General features: G+C 37.3%; 1 protein-coding gene across 1 annotated transcript; it reads left to right on the top strand.

The window, feature by feature from the left end:
* Positions 1 to 16,290: 16,290 nt before the first annotated feature.
* Positions 16,291 to 23,996, top strand: LOC122139419 (polyunsaturated fatty acid 5-lipoxygenase-like). The gene is made up of 4 exons (XM_042736880.1): positions 16,291 to 16,437; positions 22,134 to 22,335; positions 22,491 to 22,569; positions 23,873 to 23,996. Exons 1-4 carry the CDS (start codon positions 16,291 to 16,293, stop codon positions 23,994 to 23,996), a joined length of 552 nt encoding a protein of 183 aa, XP_042592814.1.
* Positions 23,997 to 24,259: the final 263 nt, after the last annotated feature.

The raw sequence follows: 24,259 nt of genomic DNA, 5'->3' as shown, positions 1-24,259 counted from the left end.
TTTGTCGTGGTAGTATGATGTTTTAACAGTGAAGACATCTGCAGAGAAGGAAGAGAGGAGAGACTGATACACACTGAGGTCGGTAGAGTTTCTTGATTTATGTCATTTCCTCTCTGCAGCCCTGAGTTTAGAGCGATGTTCACGGAGAACATCGGACAGCCAGGGGGCAGATGGGGTGGTGCGTGCTGGTCTGGATGACAGTGGGCAAAAGTTGTCCAAGCAAGAGGTCAGAGTGGAGCAGAGAGTATCAGTAGCACTGTTTGTGTCCAGAGCTGAAAACTGAGCGAGTGAAGGAAGTGAGGATGAAACCAAAGAGGATAGGCGAGATGGAGAAAGTGAGCGTAGGTTGCGTCGAAAGGTGACCTGCAGAGGAGCATGTGTCGCTTCAGGAGTAAGTGTGAGGTTAGCAGTTATGAGGAAGTGGTCTGAGGTGTGCATTGGAGCAACTAAAGTGTTGTCCATGGAGCAACAGCGCGTGTAGATGAGGTCCAGTTGGTTGCCTGATTTGTGAGTCGCTGTAGTAGACACTCGCTTGAGATCAAATGAGGCGAGCAGAGTGTTGAAGTCAGCAGCCTGGGGTTTATCTAGGTGGATGTTGAAGTCACCAAGCAGTACCAGAGGAGTACCATCTTCAGGTGTTTCTAGATTATTGTGTAGAGTGATCAGATTTATTTTAAATAATTGTTCAAACCTTCATTGGCCAAAAAATTTACTTTTCACAAAAAAACTAATTTCACTGTTTTTTGACCCTGACACAAAATGCCCGGCTAACATTAATTGACTAATTATATCAGCAGCACATGTGAAAGTGTGAATGAGTACTAGTTAGTTAAAATCACTATCATAATAATAAGATTGAAAAAGCAGACTGATTGCTATAAAAGGAGGGAAGAAGCGCTTCCAATCATTGTGTTCTTACTAGCAATGGTTACCTCCAAAGAAACAGGTGCAGCCAGCATCGGAATGGGAGCAGGTTGGTGTGAGAGCATCTGCACACACAATGAGGACAAGACTTTTGGACAATGGCCTGGTGTCAAGAAGGGCAGCAAAGAAGCCTTTTCTTTCTCTACAAGAAAAACATCAAGGACAGACTGAAATTCTGCAGGAAGTACAAGGATTGGACAGCAGAAGACTGGTGCAGAGTTATTTTCTCTAAAGAAGCTCCCTTCTGACTGTTTGGGACGCCTGGAAAATAGCTTGCTTGGAGAAAAAAAGGTGAACTCTACCATGAGCCCTGTGTCATGCCAACAGTGAAGCATCCTGAGACCATCCATGTGTGGGGTTGCTTTTCAACCAAGGGAGTGGGCTCTCTCATTATTCTGCCCAAAAACACTGCCATGAATAAAGAATGGTATCAAAGCATCCTGCAAGAGCAACTTCTTCCAATGATCCATGAGCAGTTTGGTGATGATCCCTGCTAGGGCTGTGCGATTAATCGAAATAGAATCGCAATCGCGATTTGCTAATCGCAAAAGCCTGTGATGTGGCCGCGATATTTCTCTGTTCCAGAGCATATGACTTGAGTGCCTTGAGTGGCAGTCTTACTAACCAATAGAGTGAGCTCACCTCCGTTCTTCCCAATCAGCACTGTTCAAGCCAACTACATAAACGCCCACCATTAAAAAAACAAACAGAGAGCAGAGAGAGAGGCAGAGTGGAATTATGGCATCTACAGGGTCAGATCGATAGTTTGGCAAATTACAATTTAAGAAAAACGTATGTAACAAATGACAGACAATGAACAAAACAGGTAATTTGCGAGAGCTGCGTCACAATGCATATCAAGAGCTCCCTTATCGGTTCTATTTTCAGTACTGGAGAATAAAAGATACATTCTTAGAAGTTTTGTTAGTACATGAACGTCATCTTACACGTTTTATCTCCCAAACAGATTAATTTAAAATAAATTTATAATGCATGTTCGCTATTTCCAATTCAGAAGACCGCACACACAGCCTGTGTCTCTGAATGCTTCTCATACTAGCTCCTCTATGCCCCACACAGCGCGAATCCCACGTCACGGACGAGCCGTTCACACTTGCCGCACACACGCAGCCTGTTTCATAACGCTCGGTTATACTTGCACGCAGATCCTCACCGCAAATCTCCACGAGAGCATCTGGCAGTATGGATGAGGCTTGACACACGTGCACAACCTGTGTCGACTAGCGCCTGGATCCGCGTTTAAAACTAATGTAAATTCAGTCTAACTGCTGTGCTAATTTCCCTTGGATGAAATGAAACACTCAGAACATTTTCACTTGTTCTGAAAATCCAATGTAACATACAGTATAATACTTTAATAATAGACTTAAGAAATAGTTCATTTATATAAAAAAAAATAAAAAAAAAACCTTTCCAGTGAAATTCAGTAATAAAGTTAATTCTGTAAAAGTAGTTCTAACATTATAATCTTGCCTGCTGAAAAAAATAAAACAATAAAAAATAGAACCCCTCCCAAAACACAATAGAAAATTGAATGGATTTCAGGGTTATAATGGGAATTGTATTGGTTTTAATGTAAACTATAATGGTGTCTGTTTGATGGATTCTATTGGTGGGATGTAATCTGGCAGATGGCAACCAATAGAACAACAGTAATTCCTATTAGAATAATGCCAAAAACAAAAAGGAATTTTGTAATGGTTTAATGGAAACTGTAAGAATTTTTTTCCAGCAGGGCAATGATACTCATACTGTGCTGCACATTATTGATAATATTGAGCTGAAGCTTGACTTTGCAATTTTAAAATCGCAAATCAAATCGCAACCGCAATATCTGTCAAAAATCGCAGTTAGATATTTTCCCCATATCGCACAGCCCTAATCCCTGCATTTTCCAGCATGATGGAGCACCATGTCACAAAGCAAGAGTGATAAAGAACTGGCTCGAAGATCATTACATTGAAATTTTGGATCCATGGCCAGACAACTCCCCGGATCTCAGTCCCAAAGAGAGCCTGTGGTCAGTCCTCAAAAAGCGAGTGGACAAGCAGAAGCCCACAAATTGTGATCAACTCCGAGAGCTAATAAGGCAAGAATGGATCGATATCAGTGAGGATTTGGCCCAGAAGCTAATACCCAGCATGCCAGAGCGAATTGCAGAGGTTATGAAGAACAAGGGTCAACACTGTAAATACTGTCTCATTATATTTTTTGCCAATAAAAGCCTTTAAAGGGGTCATATGATGCGATTTAAATTTTTTCTTTCTCTTTGGAGTGTTACAAGCTCTTGGTGCATAAAGAAGATCTGTGAAGTTGATCACAAGTCTCAAATCCAAAGAGATATTCTTTATAAAATCAACCACACCCCCCAAAACGGCTCGTTCTAACACACCCCCACATCTCTTCGTCACTATGTGGGAAGATTTGCATAATGCCGCCCAAATGTTCACGCAAAAAAAAGGCGTAACTTTTATTCTCTCTGTTGCTGCCGCTCCCATGTTGTGGAGTCGCTGTGTGTTTCGTTGTGAAAGCGAAACTACTTTGTCTGGTCTTCCAAACGTGGACATGACTAGAAATCAGTGGTTAAGTTGTATTTCAACACTGTTCCAGAACAGTTAAACCCAAATATTCAGATGTGTGCAGCACATTTTATGGAGGATGAGGACTGTTTCCTAAACCAGTAGGCTGCAATGCCTCTGTGGCCCAATGGCTGTTTCTATAAAGTTGGCAGTTCAAACTTTGCAAGGACAGTCTGGCTCTTCTGACTCACAGCCTGTAAGTACGTTTTTTATATTTAAATAATTATAATGTTATATATATATGACAATCTCAATCATAGTTATTAATGTTGTAAGCTGCTGTTTGAGCTGCGTGCGCTGAGCTAAAGATGATCACCAGCAAACTGAAGTGCTCTATATGAGAAAAATCTGATTTATATGCATAAAATAAACACAATATTACAACGTACAATTGCACAAAAGACTGTAAATGCAAAAGCGAACTTTGCTATAAAGTTTTTCACCGGTGAATGACACATGATATATTGTAGTAATGTTGTCAGGGGTGTGGCTTTGGACTGGGATTTGCAGGGAGTGTGGGACGTTCGCTTTTAGTGCTATCAGGCTAAAGTTAGCATTTTCCAAGATCTCTTACTACACCTTTAAATCAATATATTGTTTTCGGTGAATGAGTGATTCAAATCATTTTGAAGCAAAAACTCTAGGCTACAGGATCCAGTTCTCAAAAGTCTTGTGAACAAATGTTCTGTATGTGTTTTATGGCCTTATTCAAGTGATTAAATTTTTTTAGTTATTCACTAACCATGCATAAATGTTGCTTTTATCAAAAACACAGTCATGTACATACAGTACATACTGCTCACATATTATTGTAGCCCAGTTTGTGCTGATTACAGTGTTATTAGATTTTAGCCATTGATATGTTTATAAGCAACTGAAAAAGCACAAATGTCAGGGCATGTCAAAACTTTTCCAGGCCCCCAAAACACCCTCGGACCCCAGAGGGTTAAAATCAATCCTAAATATAACTGGAAGCCAGTGTAAGGAATTGAGGACTGGTGTGATATGCTCAGATTTTCTGGCTCTAGTCAGTATTCTGGCAGCAGCGTTCTGGATGAGCTGCAGTTGTCTAATGGTCTTCTTGGGAAGGCCGGTGAGGAGACCATTAACAAAAACCACAATGGGCACCAAAGTGATGTACATGAAAAAGAAAAACAGAAACAAATACATACAATCCATATACATACAAATTACAACACATTATTAAAAACTAAAGAAAATAAATAAGTTTTTAACATCCTCTGAAAAGACCCTAGAGTAGAAGATTTTTTTAAGGACAGGGGAAGCTCATTCCATAGTCTAGGGCAGGGGTCAACAACCTTTTCGCACTTTTCTGGTTAACCACTGTGCCAATTGTTGGCTTCGCGCTCTGCTTCTGTCAACAGTAAAAAAAAACCCTACTTTGATTAAATTGACCATCTCAGTCATTTTGACTTTGACGAGCACTGTTAGACTGCTGAAGCTTTGATCTGAAGTGCCTAGTATGTGCAGCGGTCGTGAGCGTCCTTAGACTAGCACAAGTTAATTCTCACACTTCAATAGTATTTATAACTCCTAACAGGCTGTGTGACTATGAGAAGTTACTACCTCAAAATATACGCAAGTATGCAGTTTTCCTTATTGCTCGCATGCCAGCAATTATCCCTCTGCGTGCCACTGTTGGCACACGTGCCGTAGGTTGCCGACCCCTGGTCTAGGGGCAGCCAAGGAAAAAGCTCTATCTCCTCTACATTTCAAGCGTGATAAAGGAATCATCAGGCACAGCTGATCCTTAGAATGAAGAGATCTCAAAGGTTGATGTAGACAAATTAATTCAGAAACATTCTCTGGTGCCAAGCCATGGAGAGATTTGAAAACATATAGCAACACTTTATATTGAATTCTGTATCGAATCGGTAACCAATGTAGTGAAATCAGAACAGGAGTAATATGGTCTCTTTTTCTGGTACCAGTTAAAAGCCTAGCAGCTGAGTTCTGAACCAGCTGGAGGCGAGAGAGAGAAGCCTGACTCACACCCAGATACAAAGCATTGCAATAATCCAGACGAAAAGACACAAAGGCATGAACAACCTTCTCCAAATCACTGAAGGAGAGGATAGACTTCAACTTGGCTATATATCTAAGATAAAAAATATATATTTTTAACAACAGCATTTATTTGGCGATCGAATTTAAGATCTGAGTCAAAAATAAAGCCAAGACTTTTCACAGAGGAACGTTTTTTCCCAGGGAGCAATAACAGATTGTCATTAGAATCCATACTACATACTTTCTGACCAAAAACAATAAACTCTGATTTGTCCTCATTCAATTGGAGAAAGTTGCTTGCCAACCAACACTTCACATCAGCCAAACAGTTATACAAAGACTCAAGAGATGATTGCTCCCCATGTTTTAAAGGGAATTAAATTTGAGAATCATCAGCATACAGATGGTAATTTATACCGTGCTTATCAAAAATCTTTCCCAATGGAAGCAAATAAATGGAAAATGAAAGGAGTCCCAAAATCGAGCCCTGAGGAACCCTACACGTCAACGGTACAACAGAAGAAGAGTAGTTTCCCAAACTGACTGAAATGGTTCTACCATTAAGATATGACGAACACCAATCCAAGGCTAGACCTTGGACCATTACAATAGTCCACCCTGCTTGTGATAAACGCATGAACAAGTTTCTCCAAGTCTTGACTGGAAACAAAACATCTAATTCTTGCAATGTTTTTTAGATGATAGTATGCTGCTTTAGTTTCTGCTTTGACATGACTACTGAAACTAAGGTCTGTCTCCAGAATCACACCAAGATTCCTGACTTTTTAGTTGTTTGACCCCTAGAGTCAATGTATGTATTCACCCTGAGAACTTCATCTTTGTTTCCAAATGCAATGACTTCAGTTTTCCCTTTGTATAACTGAAGAAAGTTCTGGCACATCCAACTGTTAATTTCATCAGTGCATTGGCAGAGGGAGTCAATGGGGCTGTAGTCATTTGGCGATAAGGCTAGGTAAATCTGGGGATCATCAGCATAGCTGTGATAGGCAATTTGTTTCTTTCTTATTGTTTGACTTTTTGGAAGCATACAGGTGCATCTCAATAAATTAGAATGTCGTGGAAAAGTTCATTTCAGTAATTCAACTCAAATTGTGAAACTCATGTATTAAATAAATTCAAGGCACACAGACTGAAGTAGTTTAAGTATTTGGTTCTTTTAATTGTGATGATTTTGGCTCACATTTAACAAAAACCCACCAATTCAATCTCAACAAATTAGAATACTTCATAAGACCAATAAAAAAAAAAACATTTTTAGTGAATTGTTGGCCTTTTAGAAAGTATGTTCATTTACTGTACATGTACTCAGTATTTGGTAGGAGCTCCTTTTGCTTTAATTACTGCCTCAGTTCAGCGTGGCATGGAGGTGATCAGTTTGTGGCACTGCTGAGGTGGTCTGGAAGCCCAGGTTTCTTTGACAGTGGCCTTCAGCTCATCTGCATTGTTTGGTCTCTTGTTTCTCATTTTCCTCTTGACAATACTCCATAGATTCTCTACGGGGTTCAGGTCTGGTGAATTTGCTGGCTAGTCAAGCACACCAACACCATGGTCATTTACCCAACTCTTGGTGCTTTTGGCAGTGTGGGCATGTGCCAGAAAATAATACTGGAAAATGAAATCAGCATCTTCAAAAAGCTGGTCAGCAGAAGGAAACATGAAGTGCTCCAAAATTTCTTGGTAAACGGGTGCAGTGACTTTGGTTTTCAAAAAACACAATTAACCAACACCAGATGACATTGCACCCCAAATCATCACAGACTTTGGAAACTTAACACTGGACTTCAAGCAAATTGGGCTTTGAGCTTCTCCACCCTTCCTCCAGACTCTAGGACCTTGGTTTCCAAATGAAATACAAAACTTGCTCTCATCTGAAAAGAGGACTTTGGACAGTCCAGTTCTTCTTCTCCTTAGCCCAGGTAAGACGCCTCTGACGTTGTCTGTGGTTCAGGAGTGGCTTAACAAGAGGAATATTACAACTGTACATGTCTGTGTGTGGTGGTTCTTGATGCCTTGACCCCAGCCTCAGTCCATTTCTTGTGAAGTTCACTCAAATTCTTGAATCGATTTTGCTTGAGAATCCTCATACGGCTGTGGTTCTCTCGGTTGGTTGTGCATCTTTTTCTTCCAGACTTTTTCCTTCCACTCAACTTTCTGTTAACATGCTTGGATACAGCACTCTGTGAACAGCCAGGTTCTTTGGCAATGAATGTTTGTGTCTTACCCTCCTTGTGAAGGGTGTCAATGATTGTCTTCTGGACAACTGTCAGATCAGCAGTCTTCCCCATGATTGTGTAGCCTAGTGAACCAAACTGAGAGACCATTTTGAAGGCTCAGGAAACCTCTGCAGGAGTTTTGAGTCTATTAGCTGATTGGCATGTCACCATATTCTAATTTGTTGAAATAGTGAATTGGTGGGTTTTTGTGAAATGTGAGCCAAAATCATCACAATTAAAATAACTAAAGACTTAAACCACTTTAGTCTGCGTGCATTTAATTTATTTAATACACCAGTTTCACAATCTGAGTTGAATTACTGAAATAAAATAACTTTTCCACAACATTCTAATTTATTAAGATGCACCTGTATACAGAGTGAACAAGAGTGGCACAAGAATTCAGACTTGAGGGACTCCACGTCATGGATGTCCACTTAGACCTCTCCCTTATAAGTATGGACTGAACTATTTGAGTACCTTCCCAGAAAGCCCAACCCAGTTTTCCAGTCTCTCTAGTAGTATGTCATGATCAACAGTGTCAAACACAGCACTGAGATCTAGTAGTACCAACACTGATATTTGGCCAGAATCAGAAATTTAAGTGAATATCTTTTATTATCTTTATGATTGCTGTCTCTGTGCTGTGATGCAGTCGGAAACCAGATTGAAAATGGTCCAGGTATTCATTTGTGTTTAAGTTGTTTTTTTAGATGATTAAAAACTACCTTTTCTATAATTTTGCCTATAAAAGGGAAAATGTAAAAAAAAAAAAAAAAGTCTTTACTTCAGATTTATGTGCCCTCTAGAAGCTTGTGTTCTGCAAGTGAACATCGCTTGATTGTGCCATCCCAGAGAAGCACAAAGTCACTTTTACGGAACTTTAAATTAAATGTTCCCTCCTGGTGGAATGACCTGCCCAACTCAATCCGAGTCCTTAACCATCTTCAAGAATCAGCTATAAACACATCTCTTCCATCTTTATTTGACCCTCTAACTCTAGCACTCTCTATTCTAATTCTGTTCTTGAAAAGAAGAAGAACTAACTAGCTTTTTAATCTTTTTGTATTCTGTTTTCTTTTCATTTATTATACAATTAACAAACGCAAAAAAGACCTCTAACACTAGCTTGCTCTATTCTTTTTCTTTTTCTATTCTATCTGTTTTCTTTTTATTTATAACATTATTTAAAAAGCCCTTGCTACATGTACTGCGTTAAGCTAACTGAGACTTGTTATAGCACTTGCATATCATTACTCTTTTGATGATTTTTTATTGCTTCCATTGTCCTCATCTGTAAGTCGCTTTGGATAAAAGCGTTTGCTAAATGTCTAAATGTAAAAGGAAGATTTGATATTAGTCTGTAATTGCTCAAAATGGTGTTATCAAGATTGCTCTTTTTCAGGAGGGGCTTAACAACTGCAGTTTTCAGGGAGTTTGGAAATGTCCCAGAAAAAAGTGAGGTGTTCACTACTTCTAAGAGATCTGCTTCTAAACAGTTAACACACTTCCTACATCTTTTTTCAAAAGTGTGTCAAGATAGCAGGTTGACAATTGTAGGTGCTGCACTATATTTCTTCCAAAATTTTGCTATCAATTGCTTCAAAAATAGACATAGTCTTTTTGATATTGCGTCCAAATCTGTCTGACCTCTGCATTGCTTGAGGATGTGCTAATCGCCTTCCTGATATTAATGATCTTCTCAGAAAAGAAGGAAGCAAACTCATTGCATTTGCTAACTGAGAGCATTTCACTGGGAATCATTAAAAGACTGACAAACTGTCTCTCAACAGTGGCAAAAAGATTGTGAGTGTTGTTTAAGTTACTGTTTATAAGGTTTGAGAAGAAATTCTGTCTAGCTGTGGCTAGTTTCACATTAAAAGCATGAAGGCTGTCTTTATAGATGCTATAGTGAATTTCAAGTTTCGTCTTCCGCCACATCCGCTCGGCTTTTCTGCATTGTCTTTTCATAGTCTGTACTTCTGTTGATTTTCTCCAAGCTGATTTCTGTCTGTTTGTTTTCTTACTGACTATTATTGGAGCAATATCATCAATAACATTCTTAACTTTTGAGTTAAAGGAATCAAGGAGAATATCAACAGAGTCTGCAGAAATGCTTGGTGTTAAATGTATAGCACACTAGTGTTCTTTTCTAGTCTTTTGTAGTTTTGTTTTCTGCATTATCTATGTGAATATTAAAATCCCCTGCAATAGCAAAACAGTCAAACTCTGAGGAAATCATTGATAACATTTCTGTGACCTCTTCAACAAAGGCTGGAGAGTATTTTTGAGGCCTGTAAATAATGATAAACAGAATGCGTGGAGCACCTTTCAGCACAATCCCTAGATATTCAAAAGACAAGTACTGACCAAATAACAATTGCTTGCATTGATAGACATCTTTAAATAGAGCAGCTACACCTCCACCTCTCCTAACAGTCCTGCAGACACTAATGAAAGTAAAGTTAGGAGGGGCTGCTTCATTGAGGACTGTTGCACTGCAGCTGTCTTCTAGCCATGTTTCATTTAGAAACATAAAATCCAGATTGTTTGTGGTTATTAATTTTTTAGTGAGTGAATGTTTAAAAATGCTTGAAGGCAGTGCTTTGTGTCTTTACAGCAATCTTAGTTTGATGCATAATAGGCCGTAGATTAGATGAGTTAGCCCTTCCGCTTGAGAAAGCCTTTGACTTTCTATCACATGATAAAACAGAAATAGAGAAAGCTATAGGCACACTGGGTTCCCGCTTTTCTATTTTTAACTGTCTTAAATTAATTTAAAATTAATTTTTAAATATATTTTAGGTCTACATGAAGTCTTGGGACAGTTTCTTATTACGGCAATATATTTTTACATTTGTATTGCCAAAACGACTGCAGCGTTGCCTCATACAATTAAACCAAATTGGCATAGTTTTTGTCTCTCTGGCAGTAGCCAATCTCTTTTGGCAAGTTTCTCTGTCTCTCTTGCAGAGGCACCCAGTCTCTCCTGAGAAAAAAACACAACCATATTATATTGTATGTAATACTCTGTATGCCTTTGCAAAAAATTGCAAAAGCCAAACCAAACGAGGCAAGTGTCCTAAAACAGACACTTTACCTAAACCTGCTCAGCAAGTTTGAAACACTCATCATCAGACACTCTCTCCATATGAAAGAGCAAGAGATTCACACCTTTATGTCAACCACCCACGATGAAGCTAACTATCCCCAAACCTCAACCCCCTCCAGCTGGAATTCATTCAAAACACTGGCTGCGGGTCGTGTAAAATGGACATGCTCTATCTAGCGAACTGCAGAATACACACGTCTGTACTAATAATTATATATATATATATATATATATATATATATATATATATATATCTATATATATATATTATATATATATATATATATATATATATATATATAGTATATATATATATAGTATTAGGAATAAAACACAATCCTGAACCTGTGTATCACAAATCAATCACCAACCACTAAACACAAGACGGATTAACTTGATAAACATTGCGTGTTTGTGCACGCAAGACAGATGCGCATCTCATTCATCTCACTTCACAATAATAAAAATAACAGTGTCACCATGCAGATAATTTTTGTGTTTATTATAGTGTTCAAATGCTGATCTTTTATATAGGCTTAATTTTTTTTTTTTGCTGTAATAATATACAACTTTTTAAAAGTAATTTCTTAAATATAAACCAAAGCATGTTCATACATTATTATTAAGGTCTTACTGTTATTATTAGCCCTTAATGCGTTTAGTATTACATGTATTCTGTAGCTTATTGTGAATATAAACCATCAGTTTCAGACACGGCAAAGCAAAACTGCACCTGATTTTAGAGCTTTGCATTTCAGCCAGAGCTTAACGTGTCCCTGTTCACGCAGACGAGGCGGCAAGCGCATCCTATTTGTTTTCGCTATTTTACAATAGCACAATGTTGATATTCATGTGAGTGTACACAAAAATAAGGGTACACCATTTACAGTACCGAATGAAATATTAGTATTATCTGTATGAGCAAAAATTACGGCCTTCAAGTTTTTTCCAGTGTTATGAAGAATGAATAAAATGAATGAAGGGATCACATTGGCGCGTTTGTGCATTAATAAGCACGCGTCAGCTTCCAGTCTCCACACAAACGCTTAGATATACCTAATGTTTAAACTAACATTGTAAAATGCTTTAAGTGTTCTTTATCTACAGATTTTAATTTAAGCAAGTTGTGATGATTTGAGAAGGCTAAATTGATCAAACATGATCAAATCAGCAATCTGCCGCTATCCGCTTGGTCATCACTCAAAAAAAAAAAACAGTTCCAAACATTTTTCTTAATTCATTAATAATGACACAATAAGAAATATTACTTTGCAATTAAAAACAAAACTGAACTATTTTATAGGAATAGTAAAAAGTAATACATTTCTTAATTCATGGACATAATTTTTGGCATGTCATGGGCTCTGTATATGGGAATAAAATGTGTTAAAAAAGGCCAGATAAGGATTGAGTACGTGTGACCTGCTGAAATACATCAGCAAATTATTAAATGTTTGTTTCAAGCCTTTTCATAATTTGTGGCATCAATGTGAGTGCCAAAATATGTGTTTGAACTAGGCCTAGCCTATAACACTCAATAATAAGCCACCTTTTCAATCGTTTTATTTTTTATGGCATAGCCTGCACAGTGCACAACTCCTTAAATGTAGCCTAATCTAAACATTCCAAGTTAATACAACATAAGGTATTTGTGTAGTTTTAATGGTTTTCATAATGACTGTTTAATAACCATAACATTCAGTAAGAGCCTTTGTGTAAATTTAATTATTTTTTCTTCTTCTTTTTGATGCGTTAGGCTGCAGCCTACGACTATCTCATGTTTTCAAAATTAACGTTCTAAAAAATTATTTTAAATTCATTTTCTAATGATTTTTAAGGATGTTATAATGTTATATTATAATGTTATTGTTGTTTTATTTCGTTATTTGTTCTCCGTTTACAAAACATATAATTTCAGTCAGTTTGCAAACTGTCCCTTTGTGCCACCTGGTGGTAGTTTCGTGAACAACTTTAACATGCGTCTGACTTGCAGTTAACGTCGTGGCCCTGCAGTGGCGGTACACGTGGCGGTAGTAGGCATTTTGGTTGGCCACCTACTGTAAGTGTGTTCCATTTGGTGTCTGTGTATTTAAAGTTATTTCTGTCTCCAGTTCTTCATCTGCTGTTTAATGTCATTCTGTTCTCCTGATGTCTCCAGTCCTGTCATCCCCAGCGTGTCCTAAATAAAACCCCTTTTTGATTTAGCTACTCCTCGTCTCCTCGCTGCTTCGTTCCCGTGTTCCTCGTGTGTGAGTCGTGACTATGTTAAATTATATCCGAGTTGTCTGGAACACAGCATTAGGTTTACATTTCAATAAACGAGCATGAACCTACAATTACGAACCATTCTAAGGTGACATTTCAGCACTTAACAAATGGATAGCGACTCCTACATAGCACTAAAAGCATGGCTACGTGTAATTGTTTTAAGTGCATTTTTGGGAAATGCACGTGAAACAATAATGAACGATCGTAAAATGACTCACAGAAAACGCTCTTAAGCTCTAAGATCAATCGTTATCAAGAAACTCAGCTCAGGCTGGACTATTGCAACACTCTCTTGGCAGGTCATCCAGCCAGTTCTATCAAACCTTTACAATCAATCCAGAACGCGGCAGCAAGATTAATTTTTAATGAGCCGAAAAGAATACACGTCACACCTCTATTTATCAATTTGCACTGGCTACCAATAGCTGCTCTCATAAAATTCAAGGCATTGATGTTTGCCTACAAAACCACCACTGGCTCTGAACCCCTTTACCTAAATTCATTACTTCAGACTTATGTGCCCTCTAGAAGCTTGCATTCTGCAAGTGAACGTCGCTTGGTTGTGCCAACCCAAAGAAGCACAAAGTCACTTTTACGGACTTTTAAATTAAATGTTCCCTCCTGGTGGAATGACCTGCCCAACTCAATCCGAGCAGCTGAGTCCTTAGCCATCCTTAAGAATCGACTTAAAACACATCTCTTCCATCTTTATTTGACCCTCTAACTATAGTACTCTCTATTCTAATTCTATTTTTGAAAAAAAAAACTTTTAGATTTGCACTCTATTAATTTACTAACTGCTTGTTTTCTCTAATCTTTTTGTATTCTATTTGTTTTCTTTTTATTTATTATACAATTAAGAAAGGCAAAAAAGGCCTCTAACACTAGCGTGCTCTATTTTTTTTCTTTATTCTGTTTTCTTTTTATTTATCATATTAAAAAAAATAAAAATAAAAAAAGTCCTTGCTACGTGTACTGCGTTAAGCTAACTTGTTATAGACTTGCATATTATTGCTCTCTTGTTGATTGTGATTGCTTCTATTGTCCTCATTTGTAAGTCGCTTTGGATAAAAGCGTCTGATAAATGACTAAATGTAAATGTGTGTGTTGAGGGGGCTTTCTAAAATCTTGCCTCTATGGACCAGCAGTTCATTCCTTTTCTTTACACAATAAGTTACTCTGTACAGTGTTGCCCAATTCCTGTGTGTTTTTTCTTGTATGTCTAGGTCAAATTATTCAGAAATACAACTGAAAAGTTTTTTGTTTCGTAAAAACTTAACGCCCACAATTAACTGTCAGTAAAATAAGGAGTGGTCTTTCAACACAGAATATCTCTATATAGACAAACGTGAATATACACAGAAGTATGAAAAATTGTTTGCATGCATGACAATGCATTTGTTTGTAAAACTGGCAGAGAATTTAGTATTCACGCTAGTAGAAAGTAATATATTTGAAATACATTTATTTCATACTAAGTATAGTACAAATCTATTAACATATTTACTGACATATCGCTCAAGACTTACTGATATAAAAATTATAATTAAACTTAGAGTACTACTTGTGCACAAAGCACATTTCTTAATATTAAGCCTAAAATGTGTTTTAATGTCACAATTGACGAGGATTGTACAATCTTTGAATAATATCAGTCTTTAAATATTATATATTTATTGTGTACTTGAAGTATACTTGCGATTATTCCACTTAAGCACAATCAGATATACTTCCGTACATCTTTAGTTGGACTTCAATGCTACTTACGCACAATTAAATTGCATTAAGTACAAAATTGCAGAGTATTTTTAAGTACATAAATATGTAAATGTATTTGTAGTGTACTTAGCATCAAATAAATGTATTTCAGAAACATTTTAGTATATTTATTTTTCACTAGGGCATACAAAGATGGGTATATATTTTCTGCATTCACACAGCAGGAGAATGTTTTCGAACCAATATTCATAAACAACACTTTCCATCATCGGGTATTTAGTTTTTTTTTTTTTTTTTTTTTTTTTTTTTTTTTAAACGTGTATTATGTATAATTTCAAAAAAGTGTACAATTACAAACATCTCGACATTTATTTGTGCATTGACTTACTGGTTATACATGCCCGATTAAAATACATATACTATTTCTGTGCGTAAAAGACGTTAATTTCTGGAAGCAGTACATCTTTTTTCCTATACAGTTATTTATCGCAATAGAAAATTAGTTCTGGAAAACAAACATTAGAAACAGTTACCAAAATTTTACTGCAAGAAACACAGCGATGACATTTCAGGCATTAATGTGACATTTTGATTTGACTTAAAAACTGCAGATAGCAGGACAAGACAGTAGTAACTCTATGTGAACTTCAAGAACTTCAATTATCACTGTTGCAGAAATATAATACTGCGGAGTAGCAGATCAACTTTACTGATGTAATTTTGTGTTTTGATGTCTTAGAGAGAGACGGCTGCATAAGACAGCTTGAATGAACTGGAACTGTAAATTATTTAGTGTTGATAGGGGGCAGACATTATAAGTTTTTTACTTCTTTCTGCTCCTTTTCATTCACGTTAAATGCTGTTGTTGCATTTGTTTTTAAATTGAATGAAAAAAATAAAAAAAAAAAAACGCATGTATTCAGAGGCAAAATAACAGTTCACCCAACATTTCTTTAATTTCTACCAGAAACTATTTTAACCTCACTTTCTTGCTCAGAGCCTTCAGTATTGCCATTACAATGTTGTGTCAAGAGTCAAGAGGCATTTATATGTCATTTGCACAGTTACACTGGGGAACTGGGCAATGAAATGCTTGTGACAAGGCTCAGACTTACAGTAATTTTAACTGGACTGAAATGTAATTGGAAAAGCTTATCAGAAAAATGGGATCGTCTGTGCCACAGGAAAACCACTCTATCTGTATCTCATGTCAATGTTCAGAAATGTGATAAAGTGCACATATTCAGGTATTAACATGACATTTTTGATTGGTGGACCACACCCACATTATGATGTCACAGGAGGTGGAGCAAATGATAGGAGCGTCGGAAGTGAACTTCATATAAATATGTGTAGGAATAAAACTGGAGGATCCACAGATTGTACATCCTTCAACGAAGGCACAATGACGACCTACAAGGTGACTGTATCTACTGGTGAACAGAAGTGTGCTGAGACAATGAACAGCATTTACCTGACGCTGCTGGACTCAGAGAAGCAGAGCAGTGGAAGAACCCTGGTGAATAAAGGCATGTTTTCTCCTTTAAAAACGGTAAGAACTTTAAAGACTTGATTAATTTTATTTTAACAGTTACTATATATTAGGGCTGTCAATTGATTAAAATATTGAATCGTGAATGATCACATGATTGTCATGAATGAACTCGTGATTAATCACACATTTTTATCTGTTCTAAATGTACCTTAAATCAATACTTTTCACGTTTTTAATACTCTAATTAATGTGGGCATGGACAAATATGGATGCTTTATGCAAATGTATATTTATTATTAGTGAAACCATACTCAACATATAGAGCATAAAGAATTCAGATACAGGTTTTCACAAAAGCAAATGCATTAAACGTATTTGGGAAAAGGTTCTTGAAAAAGCATCCTAGGACTTAAAGAACACTAAAACGAGTTAAGTCTCTGCCTCCAAAAGGCAAAATGAGATTACGTTCCCTTAAAAAAAGAAACATTCTGGGTTATCTCTATGGTTTACCATCTGCACATTGTGCATTTATTATAGGTCAATCTGTTTTAACAGCATTTGTATTATATGTAACTGAAAAATCCAATCAGAAAGGGTAAAGAAAGTGTTCCAGGGTTTTGTTTTGTTTGTGCACCCATATATTAGAGAACAGAAAATAATCACAGGCAACTATTCAGAACCATTTTCTTTCTGTTGCTCTGAACTCATACACATTTGTTTAATGTAGGCAAAATAAATACTGGTAACACTTTATAATAACTTTTAATTATAAATCATTAACAAACATTATATAACGCTAAACATATCATTAGTTAATATATATTCACATTGCTAGAAATATGACATAATGTTCTTGTTAATGTTAACTAATGAACTCCCTAAACATTACCTAATGATGATTATTTAGTGTATATTGAAATGCTTACAAATGTCAGTAAATTTTCAGTTCATATGATCTTCATTAGTTGGTCTTTGTTTGTTGTGTAGACCTCTATTTATAGATCTTAATAATCAGATAATCTATTAATTATTTATTTGTGTTTTTGCAGTAGCCAGTCTAAAGTGGAAACTATTCATCATTTGTAAATGTTTATAAACGATTACGAATCATTTAGTATCTTTACGGGCATTGGACTGTTAGCTAATGTAACAAGGTTTGATTTGTATTATTATTGTATTATTTGTATTTTGATTTTGATTACAACAGATTGTAATTTTGGTGCAAAAAATGTGTTTATTGCCTCAACACTCACATTAGTATACTACTCTTCAGTATATCATTAAACACGATATTCCTTGAATCATAAAGAAACAAATCATTTTTTTAAAGAAAATACTTGTTCATTTATCAAAACAATATAATATAACCAGATTGAACTGTTCCCTTATAATAATCAAACTGACCCCTGTACGCTGTTGACCCTTTAACCCGGTGTTTCTCAACCCTGGTCCTGGGCGCCCCCCAACACTGCACATTTTGTATGTCTCCCTTATCTGACACACCTATTTCAGTTCCTGGAGTTTCTTTTAATGAGCTAATGAGTTGAATCAGTTGTGTTTGATTAGGGAGACACACACAATGTGCAGTGCTGGGGGGCGCTCGATGGATAACCCATTTATTTCTATTGGGAGAACATTAAAATTGAAAGAAAATAAATTACAAGTAAGCAAGTGAGAGAAAGTTCAAATTTGATAAAGTAAGCCAGCATCAAAACAGTAACAGTATCTGTAAAGACATAAGTTAGAGGCACACTTTTCTGTCTCATTCGCGGCAATTTTCTTTCTATGTTAATATTTCTTTACCTGCTAAAAGCCAAACAAGATGGATGGATGTGTTAATAGTGCTGTACGATACAGGGCAAGAAATCAAGCAATTAAAAAAACAAAATGTGCCCCGCCCCACCCCCATGTATGTATGCATGATGTATCACTAATCTACCACATCTGTCATGTTTTCTCCCTATTTTTCCAAACCGCGACAAACGCCTCTCTCCCTTCTCTACAAAATGCGATATATATCCACTCAACCAATCAGAGCGCACAATTCCACGCATTGTAAACAGTAACTGACAAGCTACGGAATATTGCGTTCATAATCGAAGATGAATCACCTTTGATTATGAACGCGATATTGCGTAGCTTGTCAGTGAACTACGGTTCTGTGTATTAAATGCCGCTCCATCTGAAAGCATGTGCTGGAGATTTATTTATTACAAATCACAGAACCGGCTTTTCTGACGAGATGCGCATGACAATCGCATGCGATTTATCTTGCAGCCCAAAAAAAAAAAAAAAGAAGAATTTTTATGGCATTGATGAGCCTGTGGTGGTTTCTGCGGTGGGGAAGAAATGTAAGCTGTTGATAAGATTAGTATTGACTAAGTTCAGAGGCTGTCATATGTAGATCAACTTACTTTGTTGTGTATTTTCAACAGTTTAAATATGAAAAATAACTTTTATATTGATTCAATGGATTTATTGCATTTTGGGGAAAAAAATACCAGTTTTTATAATAAATCTTTGAAAATCAAAATCTGGTTTTGAATTTTTAATTTTATTATAACCTTAAGATGCTATGTGAAAGTTTGAAACAGAAAATAGTGATTTTCATCTTGGTAAAGAAAACTAATTTTTACTCAAATTAATCAAAATGGATTTAAAGCGTTTTGGAACCAAACTCTTCATATATATATATATCTATATATATATATATATATATATATATATATATATATATATATATTGTTGTTTGTTGAATTTGCAACACATAAATTCATCCACTTCTCCCAAAAAGACATGAAAGTAAGTGGCTCAAGGCAAGTCTCTATTCTTTCCCCAAAGTCTGTATCTGATATCAAGAAAACATATAATCAAATTACATTAGAAAAGCTAGATATTGAAATTTTAGACAAATTATACTTTTTACAAAGTATATATTTATTGGTTTGTTTTATGTGTAAACATAAAATAAACACTTATTGATTGAAAAGACTGAACAGTTCTATGGTTATGATGTACATGACAAGTGAGCGCTTCAGTCTCTGGCTCAGCACCAGCCAAAGCAGGAACGCAGATTTGAATTTAGCAAGTTTTAATCACATGTAATAAATGTGACTCCAACTTTGGACAGTTAGTGGCACTAAAACATTTGAAGAGTCCAAACTTTCTATGGTTAATGTTGAGACTGCCAATCTGTCTGCCAAATTTCATAACTTTCCTGCAAGTGGTTTGGGGGGTGGCATTCGTGGGCCATGCCCTACCCCAAATGAGTTACTGTGACCCCCTGTCCCCTCATCTCCCCTCCTTGCTGAACATGACCACTTTCGAAAGTGAAAACAGCGCACATACGAAAGCGATTTCATGCTTTTGTGAGCATCAGCAACTTCCCACACGTAACATCCCCGCCTCGCTCAACGTGATTTGGGCCCCAAATTTAAATGGAGGTGCCCTGGTGTCGGCTCTAAATATTTATCTGATTTGGCCTCTGTTGTGCTTGGGCCCTTAATCGCTGCTTGCAGCTATATTTAAATGCTCGAGAATTTTGAATGATTGCAGACTCAGAGGAGCATTTAAAAGTTCAGTGGAGATTCATGCAATTCATCCAACCCCAATTACAGTGGGTACGGAAAGTATTCAGACCCCCTTAAATTTTTCACTCTATTATATTGCAGCCATTTGCTAAAATCATTTAAGTTCATTTTTTTCCTCATTAATGTACACACAGCACTCCATATTGACAGAAAAACACAGAATTGTTGACATTTTTGCACATTTATTAAAAAAGAAAAACTGAAATATCACATGGTCCTAAGCATTCAGATCCTTTGCTCAGTATTTAGTAGAAGCACCCTTTTGATCTAATACAGCCATGAGTCTTTTTGGGAAAGATGCAACAAGTTTTTCCACACCTGGATTATTTGGGATCCTCTGCCATTCCTTCTTGCAGATCCTCTCCAGTTCTGTCAGGTTGGATGGGTAAACGTTGGTGGACAGCCATTTTCAGGTCTCTCCAGAGATGCTCAATTGGGTTTTTCAGTCAGGGCTCTGGCTGGGCCATTCAAGAACAGTCTTCACGGAGTTGTTGTGAAGCCACTCCTTCGTTATTTTAGCTGTGTGCTTAGGGGTCATTGTCTTGTTGGAAGGTGAACCTTCGGCCCTGTCTGAGGTCCTGAGCACTCTGGAGAAGGTTTTCGTCCAGGATATCCCTGTACTTGGCCGCATTCATCTTTCCCTCGATTGCAACAGTCCTCCTGTCCCTGCAGCTGAAAAACACCACCCACAGCATGATGCTGCCACCACCATGCTTCACTGTTGGGACTGTATTGGACAGGTGATGAGCAGTGCCTGGTTTTCTCCACCACACATACCGCTTAGAATTAAGGCCAAAAAGTTCTATCTTGGTCTCATCAGACCAGAGAATTTTTTTAGCAAACTCCATGCGGGCTTTCATGTGTCTTGCACTGAGGAGAGGCTTTCCGTCGGGCCACTCTGCCATAAAGCCCCGACTGGTGGAGGGCTGCAGTGATGGTTGACTTTCTACAACTTTCTCCCATCTCCCGACTGCATCTCTGGAGCTCAGCCACAGTGATCTTTGGGTTCTTCTTTACCACTCTCACCAAGGCTCTTCTCCCCTGATAGCTCAGTTTGGCCGGACAGCCAGCTCTAGGAGGGGTTCTGGTCGTCCCAAACGTCTTCCATTTAAGGATTATGGAGGCCACTGTGCTCTTAGGAACCTTAAGTGCAGCAGAATTTTTTTGTAACCTTGGCCAGATCTGTGCCTTGCCGCAATTCTTTCTCTGAGCTCTTCAGGCAGTTCCTTTGACCTCATGATTCTCATTTGCTCTGACATGCACTGTTAGCTGTAAGCTCTTATATAGACAGGTGTGTGGCTTTCCTAATCAAGTCCAATCAGTATAATCAAACACAGCTGGAATCAAATGAAGGTGTAGAACCATCTCAAGGATAATCAGAAGAAATGGACAGCACCTGAGTTAAATATATAAGTGTCACATCACATGGTCCTAAGTATTCAGACCTTTTGCTATTTCAGTTTTTCTTTTTTAATAAATGTGCAAAAATGTCAACAATTCTGTGTTTTTCTGTCAATATGGGGTGCTGTGTGTACATTGAGAAAAAAAATGAACAAATTTTTTTTAGCAAATGGCTGCAATATAAAAAGGAGTGAAAAATTTAAGGGGGTCTGAATACTTTCCGTACCCACTGTATACACCTGAACCAGCTCATCAAGCTCTTACTTAGGCAAACTAGTAACAGACAGGTGTGTTGAGGAAAGTTGGAGCTAAACTCTGCAGGACAGTGGCCCTCCAAGACTGAGTTGGGACACCCCTAGGTAGAGTCTTGTATCTTCTATAAGCATTGTCTAATTTAGATCAAATTGGGGTTGTATGTTTGGATCATATGGATGTGGCTATTTTGAGTCATGGTCATAGTGCTACTAACTGGCAGCAGGAATTACGTAATTTACAACAGGCTTTTATTTACCCTCTTAAATAAATGTGCTTATTGTGCATTGTTTACCTTGAGCCACCAGGAGGCGATGGCAATGTCATGCTTGGGCCCGTCGTCACTCCTAGCAGTGGTGAGATAAAATGATAATCTCTGGGTATCCTGCAGATAAGCAGGGTGGCACAATTAAGATTAATCTCTCTTCACCAAAGCCTATGGAGAGATGTTTTGGTTTTTTGTTGTTTTCCCCCCGCATATACCATGTCTAATGAAAGTTATCATTAAAGGAGATCTCCCTTGACATCCATGTGGAGAAGGAGCTTGGAGACATTGTCCAGGTGAAACTTGAAAAGGAGAAACATCTTGTCAATATTTTTCCATGGTTTTCTGAGCACATCAAAGTGAAAACACCCTCTGGAGACTGCTTTGAGTTCCCCTGTTATCGCTGGTTAGTAGACAACAAGGAAGTGATTATCCGTGAAGGCACTGGTACGTACAGACTCACTTTGCTCATTATCCAGTTTTTAATGAAGCATTATTATTATTATTATTATTTTAAAATTCAATTGTGATTGAAACATGTCTTTAAATGCTGTCCTTTGTTGTGTAAAATGTGTGCTGTGTTTCTTTGTGTGTTCATTTAGCTCGACTGCCTCAGGATGACACCAAATCTTTTCAAGAGCAAAGAAAAGATGAATTGGAATCTAGACAGGAATTATTCAGGTTTGATGAAAGAGATTTTGTGTTCCTCCCTAGATACAGTTCAGTTCAGTGTGCTTGACACACTAATATTGGTTAAGCACCATATCTGTCTCTTACCATTCAAGACCAGAAATATGAATTTAGTTTGTAATCTGAGGTCAATGGAAGAAAAATTGCAGGGGATGAATTTACTTTTTCTGGACTAAATTTATAATGGGGAAAAACTGTACTTTTACTCCATTACATTGGCCAACATTTCTCTAGTTTCCAATTAGCCAATTTCACAAAGACACCACTGAAGATTAAAGTGACTTCGCCTACCCTTCGCTTATTGTAAAGCACTTTGTAACCTTTTTTTGAAAGGTGCTATATGAATAAATGTTTACTTACGCATTTGCAGCCATGTGTTGGCCTTTTCACAAATCAAGTTTCTTACCTTTTCGGAATGGTTTGTTTTCCAATGTTTCATTATATAATATATAATGCATGGCTAGCTGTGCATTAAACGATTTTAATGCACGACGTGGAGGCCAAGAACCAACCGACACTAAGCGTCACAGCTAGCCGTGCATTATGCACCATGGTCATTTGCCAGCATTGACAACTTAAGGTTGTTAATGATGTTTGCAGCGCAGTATTTGACCAGAAGGGTAAAAATTACAGTTATTTTCGTCAGTTGCGGCACATTAGCTCTAGCAATCAGACACAGAAAGGAAATAGTACAGTAAGATCACATTTATTTGAATGAATTATAGCATTTATTTGAATGAAATATCAATCAATCGATTGAGAGAAAGATAAGTTATGTGAGTTACCTGTGTCTGCGCGTCTCTCTCTACAAACAATCTCTCTCCAGCTCGCATTTCATTATCACAATAGCTCACCACATCAGCAAAAAATTAAGGGAAGCTGTATGTATTCTTAAAACAGGGATGATGTGCAAAAATTCTTCTCAGAAGTGTTAAGATACATATTACGATTGATTTACAAATTATTTGGAGCTAGTTTTTTTTGAGTTCTCTGTGACTTTTGGCAAGTCTAAGGGAATATGCCATTGTTCAGAAATTCTGCCCCCTGCTAAATGACTCTTTAGTTCCCAACCCCAAACTCAGACCATTAGTTGAGGTAGAAAGTGAATTGTAGGGCTTAGAAAAGGAGGATTTTCTAAGTACTGAACTCACTGGAAGTTCAGTACTTGAACTGGACACTGACTTGGATTTTTGCTTCTTTGGCACTTGTTTCTGGTTCTTGAAAAACACTTCCCCTTTAAATATAATTCTTGGTGTAACTCTACAAGTAAATGTTGTCATTTTTCTTGTTGAAGATGGAAGGAGTGGAGCCCGGGCTTTCCTATGAGCATAGATGCCAAAGTGAATGAACTTCCTAAAGACGTTCAGTTTGATGGAAACAAACAGTCAGAATGGGATTGGGATTTTAAAAAAGTGTAAGTTTGGGGGACTGTGTCATGGCCACAGTCTTGATGATTTGTTACAGAATTTTTCCTGTGTTTTCCAGAAGGAATTCAGCACAATCCGGTACTAAGCAAATAGTGTTCATGTTTCTAATTATACTGTATGTCTTCTGTTTCAGGGTTGCGGACTTACTTCTTGTCAAAATCGAAGGCTTGGTTGAGTCCTGGAAGGACATTGCAGATATTGAAAATATATTTGGGCATTTATTAAAGAAGAACACAGTACTAGGTTTGGATGAT

The sequence above is a fragment of the Cyprinus carpio genome, chromosome A4 (assembly GCF_018340385.1).
Source record: "Cyprinus carpio isolate SPL01 chromosome A4, ASM1834038v1, whole genome shotgun sequence".
Taxonomy (NCBI): Eukaryota; Metazoa; Chordata; class Actinopteri; order Cypriniformes; family Cyprinidae; genus Cyprinus; species Cyprinus carpio.
This window is presented reverse-complemented; position numbering and strand designations above follow the sequence as displayed.

Bases quoted from the DNA above. Each gene is read 5' to 3' on its own strand.
- LOC122139419 (XM_042736880.1), top strand. From the start codon at position 16,291: ATGACGACCTACAAGGTGACTGTATCTACTGGTGAACAGAAGTGTGCT. The intron at 16,438-22,133 runs GTAAGAACTTTA...TTATCATTAAAG, and splicing joins TGTTTTCTCCTTTAAAAACG to GAGATCTCCCTTGACATCCA. The intron at 22,336-22,490 runs GTACGTACAGAC...GTGTTCATTTAG, and splicing joins GATTATCCGTGAAGGCACTG to CTCGACTGCCTCAGGATGAC.